This window comes from Paralichthys olivaceus, chromosome 18 (assembly GCF_024713975.1).
Source record: "Paralichthys olivaceus isolate ysfri-2021 chromosome 18, ASM2471397v2, whole genome shotgun sequence".
NCBI classification, from domain to species: Eukaryota; Metazoa; Chordata; class Actinopteri; order Pleuronectiformes; family Paralichthyidae; genus Paralichthys; species Paralichthys olivaceus.
This window is the reverse complement of record NC_091110.1, coordinates 1,254,356-1,278,328: the sequence shown is the minus strand read 5'-3', so window position 1 is coordinate 1,278,328 and position 23,973 is coordinate 1,254,356. Positions and strand designations below refer to the sequence as shown.

The 23,973-nt window shown below is 40.4% G+C and overlaps 1 protein-coding gene and 1 long non-coding RNA gene across 2 annotated transcripts; one reads left to right on the top strand and one right to left on the bottom strand.

Moving 5' to 3' along the window:
* The first annotated feature begins 1,674 nt into the window (after positions 1 to 1,674).
* On the top strand, positions 1,675 to 6,873 carry LOC138405436 (uncharacterized). The gene is made up of 2 exons (XR_011239172.1): positions 1,675 to 2,707; positions 6,395 to 6,873. It is a non-coding gene; the product is annotated as an uncharacterized lncRNA (long non-coding RNA).
* Positions 6,874 to 12,149: 5,276 nt separating this feature from the next.
* Positions 12,150 to 22,989, bottom strand: psmb7 (proteasome 20S subunit beta 7). Its single transcript, XM_020081499.2, has 8 exons — positions 22,832 to 22,989; positions 20,099 to 20,192; positions 17,613 to 17,710; positions 17,352 to 17,492; positions 17,052 to 17,167; positions 16,109 to 16,167; positions 15,863 to 16,014; positions 12,150 to 12,356 (listed from the first exon to the last, which is right to left on the bottom strand). The coding sequence occupies exons 1-8, from the start codon at positions 22,954 to 22,956 to the stop codon at positions 12,245 to 12,247; spliced, it is 897 nt and encodes a 298-aa protein (XP_019937058.1). The 5' UTR covers positions 22,957 to 22,989; the 3' UTR covers positions 12,150 to 12,244.
* Positions 22,990 to 23,973: the final 984 nt, after the last annotated feature.

The following is a 23,973-nucleotide window of genomic DNA, read 5'->3' as shown; positions in this document are numbered from 1 at the left end:
TTAGTTTGTGTGTTTATACTTTTATTATTTTCATAATAAATGTTTTTCTTTAAAACACTTGTTTCACTCATTAATGTTGAATAAGTGTGAATTTTGCCAACCTCTACACTATCAAGAACTCCACATCCTTCAACTTTACTAGCTATTGATGTGGTAATTTTGGTTATAGTTATTTATTTGATTATTAATCAGAGAAAATTTGTAGTCAGTAATTTCATGAGACTTATTCAATAAATTGGCTATCTTTTCCCTTCCTGGTGGTGGGTGGTGCCCCGATTTATCTTTTATCAATTCAGTTATTTTTTAATATTAATATTTAATATTTAATATTTTTGTATTGAATGCCCAAGAGCATACCATTTAATGGTGCCACGTTTGATGTAGTATAGTCATAAGCTACTTCCATCAGGATAATACACCATGTCACATTGTCTTGAACTGGTTTCTTGAACAATGAGTTCACTGTACTTCAATGGCCTCCACAGTCACCAGATCTCAATCCAATAGAGCACCTTTGGGATGTGGTGGAATGGGAGATTTGCATCATGGATGTGCAGCCGACAAATCTGCAGCAATTGAGTGATGCTATCATGTCAATGTGAGTAATTTTTCCAACACCTTGTTATCTTAGAATTTGAGTTTGAGTTACAGATCATAAAGTATAATTATATGATGACTCAAATACACCGATATCATTAAGCATGTCCTAACAATTAAATTAGATAAAAAAGATATTTAACATATCTTTTGATGCTATTCATATATGTAACACTTCTTTGATTGTGAGAAGGGAGAAGCACTGACTTTGAGTTCTTATGGAAGCCTGAGGAAAGCTGGCCTGTGAAGGAAGCATTGGGCTCCAAGTCAGTGTTACAAGATGACCCAGAGGTCAGAAAAGACACTGCTGTATACTCTATACATTCTATTTTGGCCCGATTGAAGTGAGACGATGAAGAAGCAAGATTAAAAGGTACGGCGTCCTGTTTACCTGTATGTTTAGTAGAGCTGTACACTTGGAGGTAGCGTATTCATTGGATAACGACTCTTGCATTCATGCTTTGAGAAGGTTTATTTGCAGGTCAGGTTAAGCACATCAGATCGGACTATGGTACAAACTAAGTTGGTGCTCAGGCAGAGCTAAAGAAGGCCCTGTGTTCACTAAATGAGAGGAAAATTCAAGGCATTCTGCTCCGTATTTAGTGGTGTTTCAATCCACCAGCAGCATCACACCACGGGGAAGTCTGGGAAAGACTCATAAGATCTGTCCACCAGGTGCTGAACGCCACTCTCCATCAGCAAACCATCGAAGATGAAGGCCTACAAACCATCCTTAGAATCAATCCTTAATAACCGTCCCCTCTCTACTGTGTCCGCTGACCCACATGATCTAGAGTCACTGACTCCAAATCACATCCTCCTGCTAAAAACACAACCTATTCTACCCCCTGGAATCTTTTTGGAATATGACCCATATGCTAGGTGTTGCTGAAAACAGGTCCAGTATATGCCTGACCTTTTCTGGCATAGATTGACAAAGGAATATCTTCTGCTGCTCCAAGAAAGGCAGAAATGGACAGAAGTGAGGAAGAACTTGAACATTGGAGACATTGTCCTGGTGGTTGACCCTACTGCCCCTCGGGGGTCATGGCCATTAGGCAGAGTACTGGAAACCAAGCCTGATGAAAGAGCTCTGGTCGATTCAGTGGAGCTCCAGACTAAGATTTCAGTCATTAAAAGGCCCATAAATAAGCTGTGCCGCATTCTAAAGACTGAAATATAGGTTTGCCTTCTGAAGATCAAGACAGCCATGAAGGGATGTAATGTATATACTTTATTTTTCTAAATATGTTGATTAGTTATACATTTAAGTAATTGATTCTATAGAGAACAATTAGGGGCTGATGTTTTCTGATGACAAACTCTGCTGGACGTGCTGACGTATTGCGGTGAGCGTATTGTGTCACTTCCGGTGTTAGCTACTGTGTGTTGTATCGGTCTCTTCTCCTCTTCGTCTCTCACTGTACCCTTTCACATCCTAATCATTTACGCTAATTCTAAGTTGCTTTCATAGTTGTGCTATCTTGACTTGTCGCTCATACACCCCCTTGTCTCAGCGACTCGTTGATAAAACCACTGTGAGCCACACACTACCCGTTAGCTAAAGCAATTTAGCATTAGCAGCTAACGATGGCTTCTCCCTCTCACTCCCCTGCTCTCTCCTGCTCAGTGTGTTTGATGTTCAGTCACTCTTCTGCCTCCTTTAGCGATAACGACACATGTGTTAAATGTAGCTTATTTGCCAGGATGGAGGCGAGGATGAGCCTTTTAGAGTCGCGGCTCTGCACCATGGAGAGTAGATCGTGTAGAGATGTAGCTAGCCAGTCCCCAGTAGCCGGTGCGAGCCACATAGCTGTAGCTTCTCCAGCCCCCCCAGCAGCTCCCGAGCAGCCGGGAGGACAGGTGGGTTGGGTGACTGTGCGAAACAAGAAGCGTAGCCCTAAACCGAAGCCCCAGGTTCACCACCAACCCGTTCACGTGTCTAATAAATTTTCCCCACTCAGCGACACACCCGCTGAGCAACAAACTCTGGTTATTGGCGACTCTATTCTAAGGAACGTGAAGTTAGCGACACCAGCGACCACAGTTAAATGTATTCCCGGGGCCAGAGCGGGCGACGTAGAGTCCTATTTAAAACTGCTGGCTAAGGGTAAGCGTAAGTACAGTAAGATTATTATTCACGTCGGCAGTAATGACCTCCGACTACGTCAGTCGGAGATCACAAAAATCAATATTGATTCGGTGTGTACATATGCAAAAACAATGTCGGACTCCGTAATTTTCTCTGGACCCCTGCCTAATGTTTCCAGCGATGACACGTTTAGCCGCACGTCATCCTTTCACCGCTGGCTGTCGAGGTGGTGTCCAGATAACAACGTGGGCTTCGTTAACAATTGGAAAACTTTTTGGGGGAAACCTGGTCTGATTAGGAGAGACTGTATTCATCCCACTTGGGATGGAGCAGCTCTCATATCTAGAAACATGACAACGTTTGTTAGAAAGTCCACACCGTGACAATCCAGAGTTGAGACCAGGAGGCAGAGTCGCAGTCCTACACGCTTCTCTGCGCTTCTATTCAAACAGTCACCATCACAATGTCCTATAGAAACTGTGTCTGCCACCCGACCACCTAATTTCTTTAAATCAAAAGTACACAGGAGAGGGGTGATACACTCAAACTTAGTCAAAATTAACACAGCCAAAACATCAGCTGAAAACACAACTATAAAATGCGCTTTATTAAATATCAGGTCACTAAATTCAAAATCTTTACATATAAATGATCTCATTACTGATCATCAAATAGATTTATTATGCTTAACCGAAACTTGGCTACAAGACGGAGAATATGTAGGTTTAAATGAAGCGACGCCCCCAACCCACTCTAATACTCACATTCCTCGGAACACAGGCAGAGGTGGAGGGGTTGCAGCAATCTTTAAATCTGATCTATCTATCAACCCCCGACCAAAAGAGAGTTATAACTCTTTCGAAAATCTTAGAACCAGCCTCGTCCACCCAAGCCTGACGTCACATAAACCAATTAATATAGTCATCATTTATCGTCCACCCGCCCCTTACTCTGAATTCCTATCTGAATTCTCTGAATTTTTATCAGAATTAGTCCTTAAAACAGATCAAATCATTATAGCCGGTGATTTCAATATTCATGTAGATGTTGCCAATGACAGCCTTAGTTCAGCATTTAAATCAATAATAGACTCGATTGGTTTCACTCAACATGTGAATCAACCGACCCACTGCCTGAATCACACTCTTGATCTTGTCCTGACATATGGCATTGACATAGAAAATGTAACAATATTCCAACAGAACCCGCTTCTGTCTGACCATTTTTTACTTACATTTGAATTCAGAATTGTTAATTACGTCAATTCTGGACGGAAAGTCTATTACAGTCGATGTTTATCTGACAAAACTGTTCACAAATTTAAAGAACTGCTCCCTTCCTCACTTCCCTCTCAGCCATGTGTCAGTACAATACAAGAAGATTATCAAAACCTTACTCCCACACTAGTTGATAACTTTGTAAATAGTACTGCAGCCTCACTAAAAACAGCACTTGAAGCTGTCGCCCCATTAAAAAAGAAGAGAGTAAGTCAGAGGAGATTAGCTCCGTGGTATAATTCCCAAACGCGCGTTCTAAAACAGACATCGCGGAAGCTAGAAAGGAAGTGGCGCTCCACCAATCGCCAAGACTTCCACCTAGCCTGGAAGAATAGCCTTATAAATTACAAAAAAGCACTTAGAAATGCCCGAACCTCGTATTACTCATTACTAATAGAAGAAAATAGGAACAACCCCAGGTTCCTCTTCAGCACTGTAGCCAGGCTGACAGAAAGTCACACCTCCACTGACCCATCTATTCCTCTAGATCTGAGAAGCAATGACTTCATGAGCTTCTTCGCTAATAAAATTACAACCATCAGGGATAAAATCAACGACCTCCTCCCAGTGAATAACACGGATTCATTGTCTGGTCCTGAAACCATAGCACCAGATTTATGTCTAAACAAATTTTACTCTATTGATCTTCCTGAACTGACCTCGTTAGTTTCATCATCCAAACCAACTACTTGTCAGCTGGACTCTGTTCCAACTAGACTTTTTAAAGAAGTCCTCCCCCTAATTGACAGCTCCATATTAAATCAGATTAACATGTCTTTGCTAACCGGCTACGTACCACAGGCTTTTAAGGTAGCCGTTATTAAACCTCTGCTTAAAAAGCCTACGCTTGATCCAGAGGTTTTAGCTAATTATAGACCCATATCCAACCTGCCCTTCATTTCCAAAATCCTAGAAAAAGCCGTTGCTAACCAGCTGTGTGGTTACTTAGATAGTAACGGTTTATTGGAAAAATTTCAGTCAGGATTTAGAACCTATCACAGCACAGAAACAGCACTATTGAAAGTCACTAATGACCTTCTTATGGCATCAGATGATGGACTTGTCTCTGTCCTCGTCTTGTTGGACCTTAGTGCAGCCTTCGACACAATAGATCATAAGATTCTGCTACAGAGATTAGAGCAACATATAGGAATTAAAGGAACAGCACTACACTGGTTTAAATCATATTTATCAGATAGATTCCAATTTGTTAATGTTAACAATGACTCCTCCATGCACATGCAAGTTAATCATGGAGTTCCACAAGGTTCTGTCCTTGGACCAATACTCTTCACCCTATATATGCTCCCCTTAGGCAACATTATCAGACAGCACCACATACAATTCCACTGCTATGCAGACGACACCCAATTGTATATTTCCATGAAGCATGATGAATCTAATCGCCTAGTTCAACTTCAGGAATGTCTCAAAGATATCAAGGCGTGGATGACCCAAAATTTTCTACTTTTAAACTCAGACAAAACTGAGGTTGTTGTAATTGGCCCTAAACATCTCAGAGAAACACTGTCTGACCAGATAGTCACTTTGGATGGTGTCAGTCTGGCTTCCAGCTCCACTGTGAGGAACCTTGGAGTGTTGTTCGACCAAGACATGTCATTTGACCCCCATATTAAACTAGTGTCTAGGACGGCTTTCTTCCATCTGCGCAATATTAACAAAATTAGAAACATCCTGTCTAAGCAGGATGCTGAAAAACTAGTCCACGCGTTTGTAACCTCTAGATTAGATTACTGCAACTCTCTATTAGCAGGATGCTCCATGAAGACTGTTAAAAGTCTCCAGTTGGTCCAAAATGCTGCAGCACGAGTGCTGACAGGAACTAGAAGGAGAGATCATATCACTCCTGTCTTAGCTTCCTTACATTGGCTCCCGGTAAAATTTAGAATAGAATTTAAGATCCTGCTCCTCACTTTTAAAGCCCTCAACAATCACGCCCCCTCATATATCAAAGAGCTGATAACACCTTATTATCCAAGTAGATCACTTCGTTCCCAAAACACAGGCTCTCTAGTGGTTCCAAGAGTCTGTAAGAGTAGAGCAGGAGGTAGAACATTTAGCTATCAGGCTCCTCTCCTGTGGAACCAGCTCCCACTCTGGGTTCGGGAGGCAGACACTGTCTCAGCATTTAAAGTAAAACTAAAAACGTTCCTTTTTGATAAAGCCTATAGTTAGGGCTGGATCAGGTGAGTCCTGAACCATCCCTTAGTTGTGCTGCTATAGGTTTAGACTGCTGGGGGAACGCCCATCATGCACTGAGCACTTCTTCACTTCCCTCTGTCTCTCTGTCTCTCTGCCCCCCCACACTCATTTATTTATTTATTTATTAGTTTTAACATGTCATCATGTCAAAATGTCACTTTGTCCTCCCATAGTCCCTCTGGCTCTTCTCTCTATCTCGTTTCAGATAACTCCGGCACCGGGACTACAGGACCACAACGACCACCATCACCATTGTCTGCATTTATTACAAGAACTCAGCAATTTATTAATATATCTAGTCATGTTGTAGATCTATACATTGTTATTGTTATAGTCAGCCTTGATACTGATGGTGCCAAATTGTTACCGGTCTCTCTCTCTCCACCTCATCTCTCTTCTCTCCCCCGCTTTCCACCCATCTCTCCTTTCCTCCCCCCTTACTTTTCTTTCCTCACCCCAACCGGTCGAGGCAGATGACCGCCCACATTGAGCCTGGTTCTGCCAGAGGTTTCTCCCTGTTAATGAGGGAGTTTTTCCTCTCCACAGTCGCCTGTGCTTGCTCATTGTGGGAACTGTTGGGTTTCTCTATGTTAATATTGTTTTAAGGTCTTGACCTTTAAATGTAAAGTGCCTTGAGATAATGTAAATTATGAATTGGCGCTATATAAATAAAATTGAATTGAATTGAATTGGTGTGTAGAAGCCGCATTTAAGTTTATTTTTATGTATGTAATTTACAGATTTTTTCTATGTTTGTGTTTGCAAGTAAAGTGTGCACCACCCACAGTTGAGGAGGGCACCCGTATAATTTGGTGGGCGTGGCGCATGATCGGGGAGAGAAAGCAGGTTACAGCGGATACCGTCTTTGTCCTCAGCCTCAGACTGGTTAAAGCATCAGCTGGTGAATGGCATCGGCAACGCTACAATAAAAAACTGAAACAACTGCATCCTATTTTCCTATCATATTAATTTTGCAACAAATTCGAAGCTACAGTGAACAATGCACTCTCTCTGGATCTCTCTTTGGAAACAAGGCTGCGAGTCTGACACACTGCACCCGAACTCTCTATGTGGCAAAAACAATAGGTAATGAAATAGGGGTTAAAGGAAAAACCCTTCAGGAAAAAACGTCAGGAGTTTTGGCCACTGCACAATGTGTTTCAGATATGTTTACACAAAACATAATGAACATAATTTGTTCCAACATAACTTGTGCACATAAGACATACAATATCAGATTCTGAATTAAGAGACAACCATAATTTCACTGAGATGCATACTATGACTTAACAGCATAGTTAATGCAAGCTAAAGGCTAAAGCTAACAAAGGCTGAAGGTAAAATCTTACTTTCAGTGTGACTAACAATTTAAACATATTGGATTATTACCTTCTCAAACTTAATTTCTTTCATCATATTCATCAATAGCAGCAAAAATGCTGTACACTTGTCATCTTTGGATACCACTTTGGATACCACTTTGCAAAGTCAGGAGCAACACTTGAAAACAGATGCTGTAGTCCTCCATTGTTAATGCTGTGCAATCAGTGTCACTTTGGTGGTAATACAGCCAAACCACCTTGTGAGGTTACTCAAATGATAGTAGTATCTATGAATGCAATACTTAGCTTAGTTTAGCTTTTAGGCTGTGATCAATCTGACTGCAATGTGCAGCTAAACAGCTCATTATCAATCAATGATCATGTCACATAACACACAATATCCTGAATGGTTTTGCTGTTTGAATTTCTGAAACAGGCATGATTAATGTGTGTACGTAGCACAGCTGAGGTAAATGGCCAATTAACTCTCACTGGTTTCAAAAGGCAGCAGGAGAGCTGCCACACAGAGGACAGAGGCACACTTGAGAAAAAACTCAGGAAGAAATAACACATGAGAGACAGAAAAGACAGCTGAGCTGAGCTGCCAAGACACTAGCAAAGACGACTGGACACTTAAACAGATTAAAATGTATGTTTGCATTGATTTTTTTTTAAAAGATGCTGAAAAGTTTGTCTTTGGCCATTGTTGGGAGACCCCGGTGGCGACATCCTTTGCCACAGTGGCGCCTGACATGAGGCCCAACACAGCCAAAGATACTGACCTGCAGACTGAGACGGCACTGGTTCAAATGGCAGAGGAGTATGTGGCTATGTACAGGGAGCAGGCAGCGAAGAGCAGATGCAGTTGGGGGCTCTCCAGAGGCAAGCGGAGAGGCAGACAATACTGCTGGAGGTTTTTCTGGCCTGGTTGGGGCCCTGTACGGTTCATGCCCGCCACCCAGAGGTGAAGCTGGTGATGGTCCCAGCACAGTGCTGAAGCCTGAATGCCTACTCAAAGAAAAAGTGCTGCCCATAGATCCACTGTATGAATGTGTGAATGATTGGGTAAATGGCAAAACTGTACTGTAAAGCCCTTTGAGTAGTCATCAAGACTAGAAAAGCGTTATATAGATACTGACCATTAAGTGTATATAGTTGTTGAGCAGCACCTTGGATGTGATGCATTCAGGGAACTTCCAATGGCTTGAGGTACTTAATTTAAGAAAAAACCTGGGTTACATATGTGCACATGGGCATATGTGCCCTGCATCTCTACTGTTGTCACTTTCGGTCAGAGCATAATTACCACCTGAGCTACCATACTCAGCTACAAAACGTTGCTCTCAATGGGGAATCCGGAAGGAGGTCATCAGCTTACTAAAGCAATGTGCTACCACCTGCTATTGCAGTCCATCAATGTCACTTTTCACTGCAACAGTATATATGGAAGGGGACTCTGACAACCCTATGTGAAAGAACAGCTCCATCGCAACCTTCTCTCTAATCTGCACGCTTTGGTGCAGCTGTTCTCCAGAGGGGGGATACAGTTGAAATCCTGACTTACAAGGATACCAACTTTACCTCCAGAATGGAAAATGGGTCCTGTAACTTATGAGGTTCACCACCCAGAAAAGGAGCAACAGTACAGATGTACCATGTGAACTTGCTGAAGAAATAGAAAGAGCATCAAATCTTGGCTCATGCATAGGTTGTGCTGGTGAGAGATGTTGGGGAGACATGACCAGAACCCCTAACCACAACAGCTACACATGCGCTTGCACATTGTACTACTATACAACTTCTTCAGGTCTTTCAGGGGTGTTATTTCCTCTTTAAGGCCAGCCTTCATTGAACATGCCAGTGGTCATCATCTTCAAGAAGGATGGTCCTCTCTGAGTTTTACGCCTACCCCATACAAAGGATCAATAACATGCTGGAGAAGATCAGAGTTGCTGCAGAGATACTGGTAGTTGGCGCTAGAGGAGATATCCCATCCATACACAGCTTTTTGAACACCAGCCGAACTTTTCCAGTTTACTGTGATTGAGTTGGCCTGCAGAGGGCTCCTCCCAGGTTGCGACCAGTGCAGTGCTGCATATCATGATGATGTGGTTATGTTCAAACGTGGGAGGAACATGTCTAACATCTATTGGACATGCTACATTGCATTGGTCCTGGGAAGGATTCAAGAGGCTGGCTTGATACTCAACCCCTCCAAGTGCCATTGGGGAAAGCAGGAGACACTGTACCTGGAGAGATGCATTCACACATGAAAAAGGTTGAAGCAATTAAAAACTGACCTTCAAAATTGCACCAAGGAGGAGGTTTGGTCCTTGGCTTGGCTCTCTGGCACAGATTCTTTGTACCCCAGTATGCAACCATCGCAGCCCCACTCACAGCACTGACCAGAAAACCCCAGAGGAACCCAGTAACCTGGTTTGATGATTGTGAAAAGTTTCATAGCACCCTGAAAGCCTACCTGTGGTCCTCCCCTGTCCTCAATAGCACAGACTTCAACAGAAGATGTCAGGTAAAGTGGAAAAAGTGGGTGCCTCAGATGTCTTCCTTGGAGCAGTTCCCAGCCCAAAGAGACCCTGGAGAGGAACACCCAATCCTATACCAGAGCCACAAGCTGCAGCCGTGTGAAACATAGTATTCCACTGCAGAAAAAGAGGGCCTGGCCATTAAGCGGGCACTAGAGCTTATAATAATATTTGCTTTGTTAGTTTGATCTGGAAACTGACCACAGATCGCCTCCCTGGATTCAACATTGACATTGTTTGTTGCTATTATTTACTGAACAACCCAAATCAGAAAAAGCTGGGACAGTATGTTACTGTATGTTTAAAATTTAAAACTGAAAACAGGGATTACAAATGATCTTTGACCTGTATTACAATAAAACAATACAAAAGCACATTATTTGATGGTTGAACTCATGTAATTAGTTTTTTCAAAATAAACAACTTTTGATTCTTTTGATTCTTGCAACATATTTCAAAAAAAGTTGAGACAATAAAATATTTACCACTTTGTAATCGTGCCATTCCTATTCACAACACTTAAAAGACATTTAGGAAACATTTCAGGTATCATTTTGTCCCATTCTTCTGGTCTTAAGGTGTGCAAGAGTACGGGGTCTCTGTTGTTGCATTTTGCATTTCAAAATGCGCCAAACATTCTGTGTGCCCAAGTCTGGACTACACGCAGGCCAGTCCAGCACCCCCACCCTCTTCTTCAGCAACCATGTCTCTGTAATGTGTGCAGAATGTGGTTTTGCATTGTCTTGTTGAAATATGCTTGGATGTCTCTAGAAAAGATGTCGTCTTGAAGGCAACATATGCTTCTCCAAAATCTCAATGTACTTTTTTGCAGCAATGGTGCCATCACAGAAGTGTAAGTTACCTTTACCGAGGGCACTGACACAACCCCATACCATGACAGACCCTGGCATTAGGACTTGTTGCTAATAAGTCTGGATGGTCCTTTTCATCTTTAGTCTGGAGCACACAGTGTACATTTCTGTCAAAGAAGACCTGAAATACTGACTCATCTGACCACAATACATGTTTCCACTGTGTTATGGTTCATCCCAGATGCCTTTGAGCCCAGAGAAGTTGGCAGTGCTTCTGGATACGGTTAACATAAGGCTTCCTTTTGGAACGGTAAAGTTTTAACTGGCATTTGTGTATGTAACTACGTATTGTACTGCTTGACAAACATTTGCTAAAGTAATCCTGAACCCATGTGGTTATATCGCTTATGGATGAAGTGGTTCTTGATGCATTGTCGTTTGAGGGATCGGAGAATACAATTAGTCAACTTAGGCTAGCACCCCTTGCTCTTTACACACTGAAATTCCTCCAGATTTCTTGAATCTTTAAATAATGTTATGCACTGTAGAGGATGAAATATCCAAATCCCTTCCTATCTTTATTTGAGGAACACATTTCAGTAGTTCTCTGACGCATTTGTTGGCAAACTGGCGATCCTCTGCCCATCTATGCTCCTAAAGGACTAGGCCTTTCCTGGATGCTGCTTTTGTACTTAATCATGATAACGATCTGTTGACATCACCTATTTCATATCACTTCATCTTTTTATCATTCTACATCATTACTAGCCCTAAATTACCCCGTCCAAACTTCTTTTGGAATGTGTTACAGGCCTGGATGAAAATATACTATAGAAGTCACAGCACCCCCTTGCAGTGAAAGGAAGTACCATGTTTTACACTTTACACCTAGCCTTTTCATTTGATCCACCTCAAAATTGGTCAGGGAACTCTGGTGATGCCATGTTGTGACACTTTACATCAAGACTAGTCTAGTCATCAAGACTAGACAAGCGCTATATAAATACAAACCATTTAGTGCCATTGTGGTCAACCTGCATTAAAACATCATACTCAATTTTGTGCCTTTGTGGCACATTATACCTCCCTCTACAACTTACCTAGACAGCCTGTTCAATAAAAGAAAAACAATTTGGTGTTTAACACCTGTTTCATCTTATCAATAAGCTCACTCAGTTTAGACAGAAAGATGCTGTTAAGTAAGTGGTCCTTGTCAAAACTGATTCACCTGTTGTGTTTGAAGTTGAAAAACTTTAAAAGGAAAGCAACTTAAAGACATTCAGTCAACTACAACACTTTTATTGGAAACCATGGAAAAGCATACCATTTGTGTTAAGAATTCTGCTGATTAGTGTAATACATCAAGAAACTAAGTATTTTAGGAGGTATCCATAGTCTGTACAGATTCATCCACCAGCTCCAGGTTCAGTGGGGTCACAACCTTTGTCAGCACACCAGTGGTACCCCTTTTGTACTTGTAGTCACCAGTTCTATATGGGGGGAAATAAGAAAATTGGAATAATAAGTTTCTATCAAACCAAAGGATAATCTGTTACATTAAAAATATTGGTTGAGGCTTGGTAATTGTAGTACCACACATAATTCATTTTAATCAGCACAGCATGCCACTAAACAACCATTCAAAACACACAACCATGCATGTTAGTTATGGTAAATTTAGATAAGCAAGCCAAGTGTCTAGATTACAAACCACTTGGCTTGCATCATCATTCTACAGGATCCTGACAGGGAGTTGGTTAGTGGTAAATTCAAATCAGTATGAGAGGTGGTGGCCATTAAGCTGTCCACCAGTAGTGAACACAGAATAGGCTTGTTAGATTTTTGTGAAGGTACTGCTTCCTGTCGATAATACATGAATATATGATACTGATAAATAGTATAGCACAGTAACAGTATATATAGTATATAAATTGGCACTCTTTTCCATAATCATTGGATAGTTCAGCCAGTTAGGATATGTAGTGGAAGCTTCCAGTTATTCCTGTGCTTCACTGTGTACCAGGGCTGCATATCGAAAAATGTATCATCCTCGCGATATTATCAAGACTAATTGAACTGCAACAAATGGTGTTTCATGTGCCACGCATCCACGCTCTGCATGTCAATGTATTTGGCCAATCAGATGGAGCCCTGCTGCCCTAGTTAATAAATGAAAGACATTCAGATCATAGTAGGGTTTTTCCGTTAAGTAACTTTGTCAGAAGAAGGGAGTAGAGAGTGAACAGAGATGTGGGAGGTAGCTCTGTCAATTCACATGGCACCTCCTCCCGACTAAAATGTGGAAACTTATTGTGATGTTTGTTCTGGAATTCATCACTACGAGCGGTTGATTATATATAATAATTGCGTAGCTTACTTATGATAGTTCCAAAACCAGAGGGAAAAGTAATTGCATTGTATTGCAAGCCTCATAATAAAATAAGTTCAATAATACTATTGTCGTGAACTACTTAATGTTGTTGCATCCTATTTGATTAAATTATGGCTGACAACATAAAGGACTGTTGGAGGGGCAACTTCTCAGCCAAGCAACAGCATTCAATGCCATTAAGACTTCTACTAGAGGCCTACAATCATCAAAATCTAACACCTTTGACAAATTCATTATCTTGCTGCTATAACCAAATTTATTGTGACCATTATATGACGTTGATTAAGTGCTTGTTTTAGTTTTTAGTTCCTGGAGCCTGTTGAGCCAATTCATTGTAGCTTGCTCATTTCATTTAGGAAAAAACAGCTAATGCCTATTTTCATTGTCACATGTTTCTGCCTCTATGGTTACTAGTTAGTTGTGAGGCTTGTAGACGGTGCTATCTTCTAATTCACTATTTGACATATAGTATGTTTGTATAATTACAATTTATATTTTAGCCTATTGATGGTTTAATGACATTCAATTCTATTTTATTAAGTGGACTTGTTAGTCGTATGAATGGTGTAATTTGATGTTATATTTCTGAGTGATTTGTTTCAGCATATTTGAAGAAGTGCTATAATATTGTAGTCGACCTTGTATTTTGATGGGATGATTTGCCACCCCAATTTACTGCATTATTATTACTTTGAAAATCCATTATCAGATAAAATGGCAAAGCTACATTTTACTCTTTCTAGATGTTTATTTGAAAAGCAACTTTATCTTCTTGTACAATGCTCATTCTATATGTAGGAAGATGATTCAAGTTTCAGATATCTATCTATAATTTGTCTATATTGTCTTAAATTCACATAAATTCAAGAAACCTTAAATTATTATTAGTTGGTGTGTGTGCCATACTCTAATTCAAGCCTACAGTTCTGATCATTTCTTTCATATCCACGCAATATTGGCAAACCTTTTGTATTAGAATCAAATCGATTAGGTAAATAAGTGCAGATACACAGCTCTAGTAAAGAAGTTCCCAATGTATATAGGAACTGTCAAGAAAAAGTATAATAGGTGTATTATGGCAGTGCCAAAAGGCTGATACTGACAATGATTTTTAGTAATCAAGGACACCAATAACCAAATTTAAAACTTTTCAGTTTTACTGCAAATGTATGTCAACATTTTGAACAACACGGCTGCTAAGTTAGTGACGTGCAAGAAATAACATTATAGCCTCTGTTTTTTCTTCCACACCAAATAGTCTTGGCAGATGGCTGCACACATTGAATCTGGTTAATGACGGAGTTTTTTTCTCTTCACAGTCTCCAGAGTGCTTGCTTATTTTGGGAACTGTTGGTTTTCTCTATACATTTTAAGGTCTTGGACCTTCTATGTTAAGTGCCTTGAGATAATTAAGGCCCAAGCACAGACAGTGTGAAGGCCCTATTGAGATTGAAATGATTTGTCTTATTATTTTTCAGGCAAATAAATTGCCTTTTTGGGGGTTTAAACATACTCGAAAACTCGTGAAACTTTTCACAAATTTCAAAAGTAGTGAAGATGTACTTATTCTGGAGTAACTTGAAATGGATCTTCAAGAAAATCTGTACACACTTGTATCATGACCAGACGAACAAAAAAGTCTCCGATCATTATGAAAAACTCAACAGGAAGTCAGCAATTTTGGATTTAGTGGCCATTTTGTCCATGTAGCACATTGTGTATTTTAAAGAGCTCCTCCTAGAGTTTTCTGACCAGATCAACTTCAAATTCGGTGAATGTCTTCTTAACAAGATGGAGATTAAAACGTCATGGCGTCAAATTTCGATTACGCGCCATCAAAACTCGGACATACATGGTCTAATTTACTGCAAACTGGACATGTAAGCATGTACGCTTTGATTAATTCCTCCTCGGCCATTGACCACAACCATGTCAAACTTTGTCAGATGGGCCTCAAGACATTGATGATGCAGACATATGGAAACTGTGAGTTTTTCGTCAAACACCATGTAAAAGGGGTTGTGATCAACTTTTAACAAGTCGCCATGACACATGAAAATGCTGTAACTTAAGTGTACTACATCCAATCAGTCCCAATTTTTTTAGGCTTCATCAGAGCCTCGACCTGAACAGATTGAGCGTGAAAATGAAGTTGTTGTGATGCCACTGCGCATTGTCCAATCAGCCCCAAAGTTCTGTCAGAGTCCAGAACTGAAGCTTGGTTTCACACACATTGTGTGTAACACTTTGACAGTATGAGAAACATTTTGGATTTTCCAGCTCAAGGCCAAGGTTATATCCGGGACCTATACATCTCTAGATGTTTTTGCTGGATCTTTCATGTTATTCTGCAGTGTAATTGTGGTTATTTTCCTCTAATTTAGTCAGGCCTATCTCCCAAGCCCATATAGGATATGTCTTGTTTATTCTTCAGTTCTGGTTAATCTGATGAAGGCCAGTGTCCCACAAGAGTGCCTTGGTTTATTTACTTTTTTTGTAATGTATACATGTCATTAGACTATCCAAACATAATATACAATTTACATTACCATGGAATAAGTTTATTAGTGTGCATGTAATTTTACTGGCTGATTTAGTCCTCACCTGACACCCTTCTTGTTCGCCTCATCATGGGGTCGGATATAGTCTACTTTTCCCTTGGTGATAACGCAAAGGTCAATGTTGCTTCCAGAGCCAAGGTCATTGAAGATACCAGCAGCAATGGCGTCACGCACCAACCGCTTGGCCTCTTCCTCCTTGAAAATGAAGTATTACAGATTCCAGTTGTTTGGGATTATAACTTTACTGTCTATTGTATTGCCATCAATACAATAAAACTCGGGGACTAACCTCCATGTCAGGCTTGTAGCGGTCCTCAAATACCGCCATAGCTGCCAGAGACCCAGAACCTTTAAATAAGAAATATTGGATCAGTGGCCAACCAGTATCCATATTTTCAGAGAGACTTAGAGAAAGTGTCAGTGTTAGTAGCAGTACTCCTCTCTGGCTACATATGGTCCAAACAACTTCTAGTAATAAGTCCGAGATAGATGGTGTTTTGTGTGTGTCTCTGTTATAGGCCACCTACTGCTGCTGCTTAAGCATCCATCAGCGTATTACAGCAGTGGTAACGACAACTGAAGCTGAGCTGAGCTACCCATTGACATGACAGGAGTCTGTTAGTGAGTCTTTCAGGGTGGACCAGCCTAACTACAAATAATAGTGTTGCTGATTCTGCTATCCTTACAAGAGGCGTTCAGTAAATTATATTATTATAAAATAGCAAAACAAAAATTCTTTCTTCATCTTGGGATGAGACTTAGTCAGTACAAAAAAATACATCTGATTTACCAGTGGCATAATGTGCTTCTCAGTTAACATCTTTGTCAAAATGTTTCAATAACTAAATGTGATGGGTACTTATGTAAACATTTTATGCATTTCTTTAAGATATTAATATCAATTCATGTATCAGATTTGTTGAAACCTCAAATATCAAAACCAACATTGGCCTTAGAAATTCAGTATTGATTGGCAAGGACCACATCATTCTTTACAAGGCTCATCACAAATTTGACATTTGCAGTTTCAACAAAATTTTATAGAAAAGCAATTAAAACTCTATTGAAGTCTGCACTGATTGTACTGACCTGTACTTTTCTACCTTATTGTTATAGATTATCTTCCCAAAGTAAATTCAGCTCATAAACACTGTTCATTCTTTAGAAATCCATCACAATGTCTAAGCAAAATATGTGTGTAGAACAGTGGCTTGTTGGTGTTTGAGACGGACCCATGGTGACATAGGGCAGCTTGTCAGTGGAACCGTGAGGGTAGATGCTGTAAATGTGGGGACCATTACAGTCAACTCCACCCAGGACCAGAGCAGCCCCAATGTACCCCTGATATCTGAAAAACACACAGCAGCACTGCTCATTCATAGGTTATACACACATCTATTTTATAAGAAAGAAAATTGGCTTTTGAATAATTAATAGCAATTCAATTTTTTGCATCAATTTGATTTAGTACTTCAACATTCCAACACATTTCCAAACAAAAGGAATACACTAATGCAGTCTAAGAAGTGTACCTGAAGAGCATTTGTTTGAGCATGCGGTTAGCAGTGGCCACACGTGGCACTCTGCCAGTAGAAAGGGAATGAAGCTCCAGGTTCGAGGAGATTATCTGAGTGGTCATCTCTGTATCGGCAGCTGTTCCTGCTCCACAACAACTGGACGATAACACAAAGAGTTAATCTTTTGTCAATATACACACACAATGCAAAGACAATGTGAGGCCTGAGCACATAACTCAACCACACGCTATGAAACCCTGAGCAGCTGTTACTTACTAAATGTTTGAGGAGATGTAATGGATCTTTGAGCAGTTCTTGTCTGCCACTACCATGCCTTCAGTGGCTCTAGTGTCAGCCCCCAAGATAACACCATCCTTCAGAGGGAAACAAAAGACATAATTTAGACTCAGTAAATCTATGCTTCTTTTTAAAATGAATTTGATACAGACAGACAACACATACAACAGACATGACAACATAATACATCCAGCAAATAATTCCAGAAATGTCAGTGTGTTCACAACAACGGTCACGTTTGACAGCAGAAACAACAATGAATTCTCCACTTCTGAGTTATGTGTGCTGACTCAGAGTTTACAGAAATTTGAATTATCAGGTGAACCTTTCACCTTGTGGCAGAGTTCTGCAGACCAAGTCCTGCAGTTGGTCTTTACTTGCTGTCGCTATATTACTGCAGCTCATTTTTGCAGTTTCAGAAATGCCCCTGGAATCAGCATTACCACAGGCACTGTACAGGTGCTTGGAGCACCCAAAAAAAAACACTTCAAACAGAGAGGCATCACATTTTAAGCAGTGACTGATGTCTGGGTTTTCAAAAAGAACAGCTTACTTGAGTGAGTAACACATTTCCACCTTGATTGAGTTTACATCGTGTGGCTTTTGTAGCTTTACCATTCCCGTTTTTACTTAATGTGCTTGTGTGAGACAAATCAAGTACAGCAATACAATACTAATAACTCATTTAAAACAAACTTCATTCTGACTACAGGCTACAACTGGATGACAAAGAACTTCAGCCTCAACAGGCCTACGAGTCCAAATGTTCAATGTGAAAAAGGTTAAATGAAGACATTTTTTGAAAAATAGAGAACACTAACTTTTTGTAACATTATAAGCCACCCTAACAATATACTATGCTGTATTACCTCCACCAAGGTTATGTTTTCATCTGTATGTCTTTGTTTGTTTGTTAACCTGCTACACATAAGTGATATGCACAGTCAGAACATCATGGTTACAGTGACCGGAACGATTTGGAGACATGTACCAACATTACTGATTAATAAATAAATAAATACAAGTGATTATCAGTTCATGTGTGAACACGCACACACGCACGCGCGCACACACACGAAGCCCCGTTTATCCAGGAAGATAAATATGAATTCAGCAGGATTTAATAAAGATTAGTCTAACTGGGATGATTAGAAAACATCAGAGGAGCAGTCACTTGTTGACCAGCATAGTTCAGTCAGACAACTCACGTTCAACTATTTATTGCGGTAGTAGAACATAGTTTGTGTTGGGCATCTAGGCTCCGACTCAATCACTCCCCTTAAACAGATATAACGGGAGTGACAAGCAAATACTAGTGTCCCCCCCCGGAGCCTACAGGTGGGTGATGGGGTGGTGATGGGGCTGAAGCAACTGGTAGCGATACTGCAACAGCAGTGCAAGCAAAGGGGTTGATGGGAAATTTCTCTCTACTTAAATAGGCTGCCTAATTGTTCACTCCATTAATGTGCCTCAGTGCAGTGGCTCTGTTAAGGACGGGCCAGGTGGGGCCACCTTGAAAATGTAAAGGCTATAATCAGAGTTTGTCCTTTTAAAGCTGAGGTGCAGCACACAAGTCTAAGCTGAATGAATGTTAAATCAACGTGGAGAGAACTGACCACTGTCATATACTCAGATTTATGAATCGAAAACCTTATTTTGTAACAGTCTATAATACTTTTTAAAGCATTTTTTAACTAAAACAGAGTTCATGTTTGTCTGATTTTATCAACTGGTGAAAAAGCAGCCATGTGCAGTAATTTAGAATGGTGGATGTGATCCATTGAAATGCATCGAGGTGAATTGAGTTGTTGACATTCTGAATCGTGATTGTGAGGCTAGTTAAGATGCACACCTCTACAGCACACTGTGGCAGCATCTCCTGAGGTAGGGACAGTTAACCAGCCAATCCTGAAACTGAGAATTTCACGTTTCTTAAAGTTCATAGTCTGTAGTTTATGCACACCTGAGGGTAAAAGTACATCAGAAAACTTCAGACAACTTTAGGAGGAAGAAAATTTCTCCTTCAAAATCATTAAAAGTTAAAATTTTGACGTTTAATGGGCTTAATTTCCACATCGCTAAATAAATAAATACGACATATATCTTGCATTCTTAATTATATCCTTTAATTCGAAGTTTGAGATATCTAGAATTTCAAGTCCGTGATATCTACAACAACATTCTGACTAGTTAAAACTTATGAGTATTATGGTTCTTAGGGTATCTGGAATTTAGGTGGATTTAAGACAATAAGCACATGGATTATGACTTATAAGAATTACATTTGAGGTATCTGAGAGTGGAATTATCATCATAATGAGGTTGCAGAGGTCTGTAACACATACAGACACAGCATTTTCATGGGGGGGGGAATGGGGCTCTAATACCTACCTTACTCAATGTACATCCATGTGTCTACATTTAAAGATGCAAATGACTGAAGTGGCCTGGTTTCTGTCACTTACCTTGAAGACAACACCACAGATGGTAGTTCCTGTTTTTCGAGCAGTAGGTAAACTGCATCCCACTTTGTTCACTGCACCTTCCAAAGCAGCATTTCTAAGAATAAAAATAAAACAAGCATTTGTATAATTGAATGACTGTAAATGTAAAACAACCAACCATTTTGTTTCATGAACCATCGCTTAGTTATGCTGCTTTGGCACTTCTCTCTCTCCTTTTCTCTGCCCCTCATTTATTTTACTACAAGTCACTAGCTTTGTGTTTTTTCCCCACCCACAGTTTCTCTCTCTAGTCGTTTTCAAACATGACCTGTGGGTAAAATCCAGATAAATGGATACAGAGTTTAACCACAGTCTGCCTATCACCCATGCACAATGCAGCAGAAGGTTTTACTGCACAGACGCATTTACAACAGCAACAAATCCCCTGCATTATTCAGGTGAGTGGTGGAACAGCAGGGTGCAGCAGGCAGAGACAGTAAGTGACATATCAACTCTGCTGCTGAGATCAACAACACTTTGTTGTCAGCTTTTATCAACACAAACTCTCTAGACATCTTCGTCAGTGTCTTTTATGTGTGTGTATCTGGGCGATATGGAAAAAAATTCGAATCACAATTGTATTTTTCACATAAGTGGATAAAGATATATACCATGATATAAATCAAATCCCTATTTCAGTCATTTCTGATTCAGATTGTAAAAATAATTAGTGGCATTACCCATCTTTGTGCTTTTCGACACAATTTGCAGTGCACACAGGCTGCATGATATAAGGAAAACATGCTTGTTGAATATTGCGACGATCCACCTACAGTGTTAACTACTTTACTATTTAGTGACTATGTCAGTTATGTTCTGCTCCTCTGTGTCTCTATCATCCACGCTGTGCACTGTACCAACTGCTTCAAACCAAACCACCTGGACAGCTCCTCCAGCTCCCTACATTTAATAAGTTTGAGTTTACACATTTGTGTGTGTTTGAGAGAGAGAGAGAGAGAGAGAGAGAGAGAGAGAGAGAGAGAGAGAGATGAGAAGTTATTTTGTGATTTTGTGATAATTACCCAGCCCTATGTGTGTGTCACTGCTTTTTCACCCAGTTAGTTATTTTTTTCCTTTTTTGCATCTGTCACTTGTTAGATTCATTATCAACCCCCACTCGCTGGCAGTGAATCCAGTGGGGGATCCCATGGAGGCCAGGCGCAGAAACCTAACTTGTGTGTGCGCTGACATTTGTGTTTACATATGCACCTCGTCCTGAGAAAATACAGAGCAACTGCACAGTTCAGTGGATGTCTGAAAGCAGTTATCCTCCATCTGTCTCTCACATTCTGCAGGTATCTGACTCATGAGCTGCAGGATCCAGATGACAATTATGATTAAATTGTCTAAAAACTAAAACTAAATTGTCTTTATTTCTTGATGAGGACCCAAAGCACTTCATGGGACAGTTTTACATTCACACATTCATACATTCATACAGTGTATCTATGTGCAGCCCTTTTCTCTATGAGAAGGAGCAATTTGGGATTCAGTACCTTGCCCAAGGAAAATTCGCATGCTGAAGACAGAGACCAAGACGCCAACCCTCTGGTTGGACGACTACTCTCTGTAACCACAGCTGCCACAACTCTTAAGATTTTCATTGTAACAACCAGAACCAGTCAGCCCGAGCTTATATATTATGATAACACAACTTTTGCCGGTCTCTCTCCAGCCCTACCTTCAAGTCGCAAGTCGCCAAACCCTGATTATCCTCCATCTGTCTCTCACATTCTGCAGGTATCTGACTCATGAGCTGCAGGATCCAGATGACAATTATGATTAAATTGTCTAAAAAAACTAAAACTAAATTGTCTTTATTTCTTGATGAGGACCCAAAGCACTTCATGGGACAGTTTTACATTCACACATTCATACATTCATACAGTGTATCTATGTGCAGCCCTTTTCTCTATGAGAAGGAGCAATTTGGGATTCAGTACCTTGCCCAAGGAAAATTCGCATGCTGAAGACAGAGACCAAGACGCCAACCATCTGGTTGGACGACTACTCTCTGTAACCACAGCTGCCACAACTCTTAAGATTTTCATTGTAACAACCAGAACCAGTCAGACCGAGCTTATAAATTATGATAACACAACTTTTGCCGGTCTCTCTCCAGCCCTACCTTCAAGTCGCAAGTCGCCAAACCCCGATTTCGAAATCCAAGATGGCCACTCCGTGTATCAATAGTGAAAAGTATTATAATTTTTTACTGTTTATTAGCAATTCTGTCATTAAATGTGGCGCACACATGGTACTGTCCAATTACTCTCTGTTGACGCTTTACTAAGGTGTTCGTATCGTATGATAAAACAATTAACGATTTTTTTTCCATACAATGCCTCCATCACGTATTTACTCAGTCAGACAGTTTGTGGTGATTTTTTTAGTTTATTTATACAGATAAGTGCCGTATTGGCAATCAAGACAAGAATTCTGTGAAAAAATGGCAATAGTAAAGTCTACAACTCCTAAATGTTCTAAAATATAATCTAAAAAAACGGTGATAACGTTACTAGCGCCGAGAAATGCCTGAGTCATTGTATGGAAGCCTAGTTCACACGACCGAGCATTGATTGGAATACGTATTAAAACATGACCCAAAAAGCCTGGTACAAAAGGTAAAACAAATCAGATTGAGTAGGTACAATGTAGTCATTCTGATTAGATAAGATAACCGTGAGTGCCTACCTTTTAGAGTTTTCGAAACTAAAGCCCCCGAACGGTGGTCGACTCACTGTCAATGTCGCCATTTTGGTGAATGAAGTATAGCGCTGGTCCTGCGCCTGCGCCTGTTTCTTTTTTTCCTTCTTCATCTTCTTCGCCTTCTTCTTGTAAATTTTTTTTGGGCGGTTGGCAAACGACCTTTAGACGCATTACCGCCACCTCTTGAACTGGAGTGTGGATCAGAAAGTTTTACACTCACTACATTATTTTGATTAGTCGTGTTCTAATGGAAATATTGCCTTATTACTCTACATGCTGGTTCAATAGCAGCATTTCTTACACTTGTAATCGTATGTGATCTTTTAATTCCTTTCAATTCCTATTGATTCTCCTCCTTTCTTTTGGCTTCTATATTATTGTATACCATCAGATTTTCTGTTCCACTCATCCTTCCATATTTCAATAATTTCCCATTTTTACGTTTTTTTCCCCTGGAGTTGTTGTCCCTGCTTTACTTTATTATATTTCCATCTTCCTTTTTGTCTTGAAGGTTGTCTATTTTTCTACCTATTGTCCTTTCCCTCATTACTAAAGTTCTCTGAACTGTTTTACAAATGTCTTTGCACGTAATTCTGCTCTATTCTTGTTTTATATGACTAAGTTCCACCTTTATTCCATGATAGGATATCCATATTATTTTCTATTTCCACCCATTCTTTTAATCATATTACCTGCTCAACCAAGTCTACGCCCACCTGGACAAGCCGGCAAGCACTGTGAGGGTCATGTTCTTTGACTTCTCCAGTGCATTCAACACCATCAGGCCGACGCTACTGGGTAGCTGACATCGATGCAGGTGGATGCCCCACTGGTGTCCTGGATTGTGGATTACCTGACTGGCAGACCGCAATATGTACCTTTACAGGGCTGCATGTCAGACAGAGTGGTCAGCAACACTGGGACTCCTCAGGGGACTGTCCTCTCTCCCTTTCTATTCACTCTCTACACCATGGACTTCAGCTACTGCACAGAGACCTGGCACCTTCAGAAGTTTTCTGATGATTCTGCAGTAGTAGGATGTATCACTGATGGGAATGAGAGTGAGTACTGGACTGTGGTGGACAACTTTGTCACATGGAGTGGTAAAAACCACCTACAGCTCATGT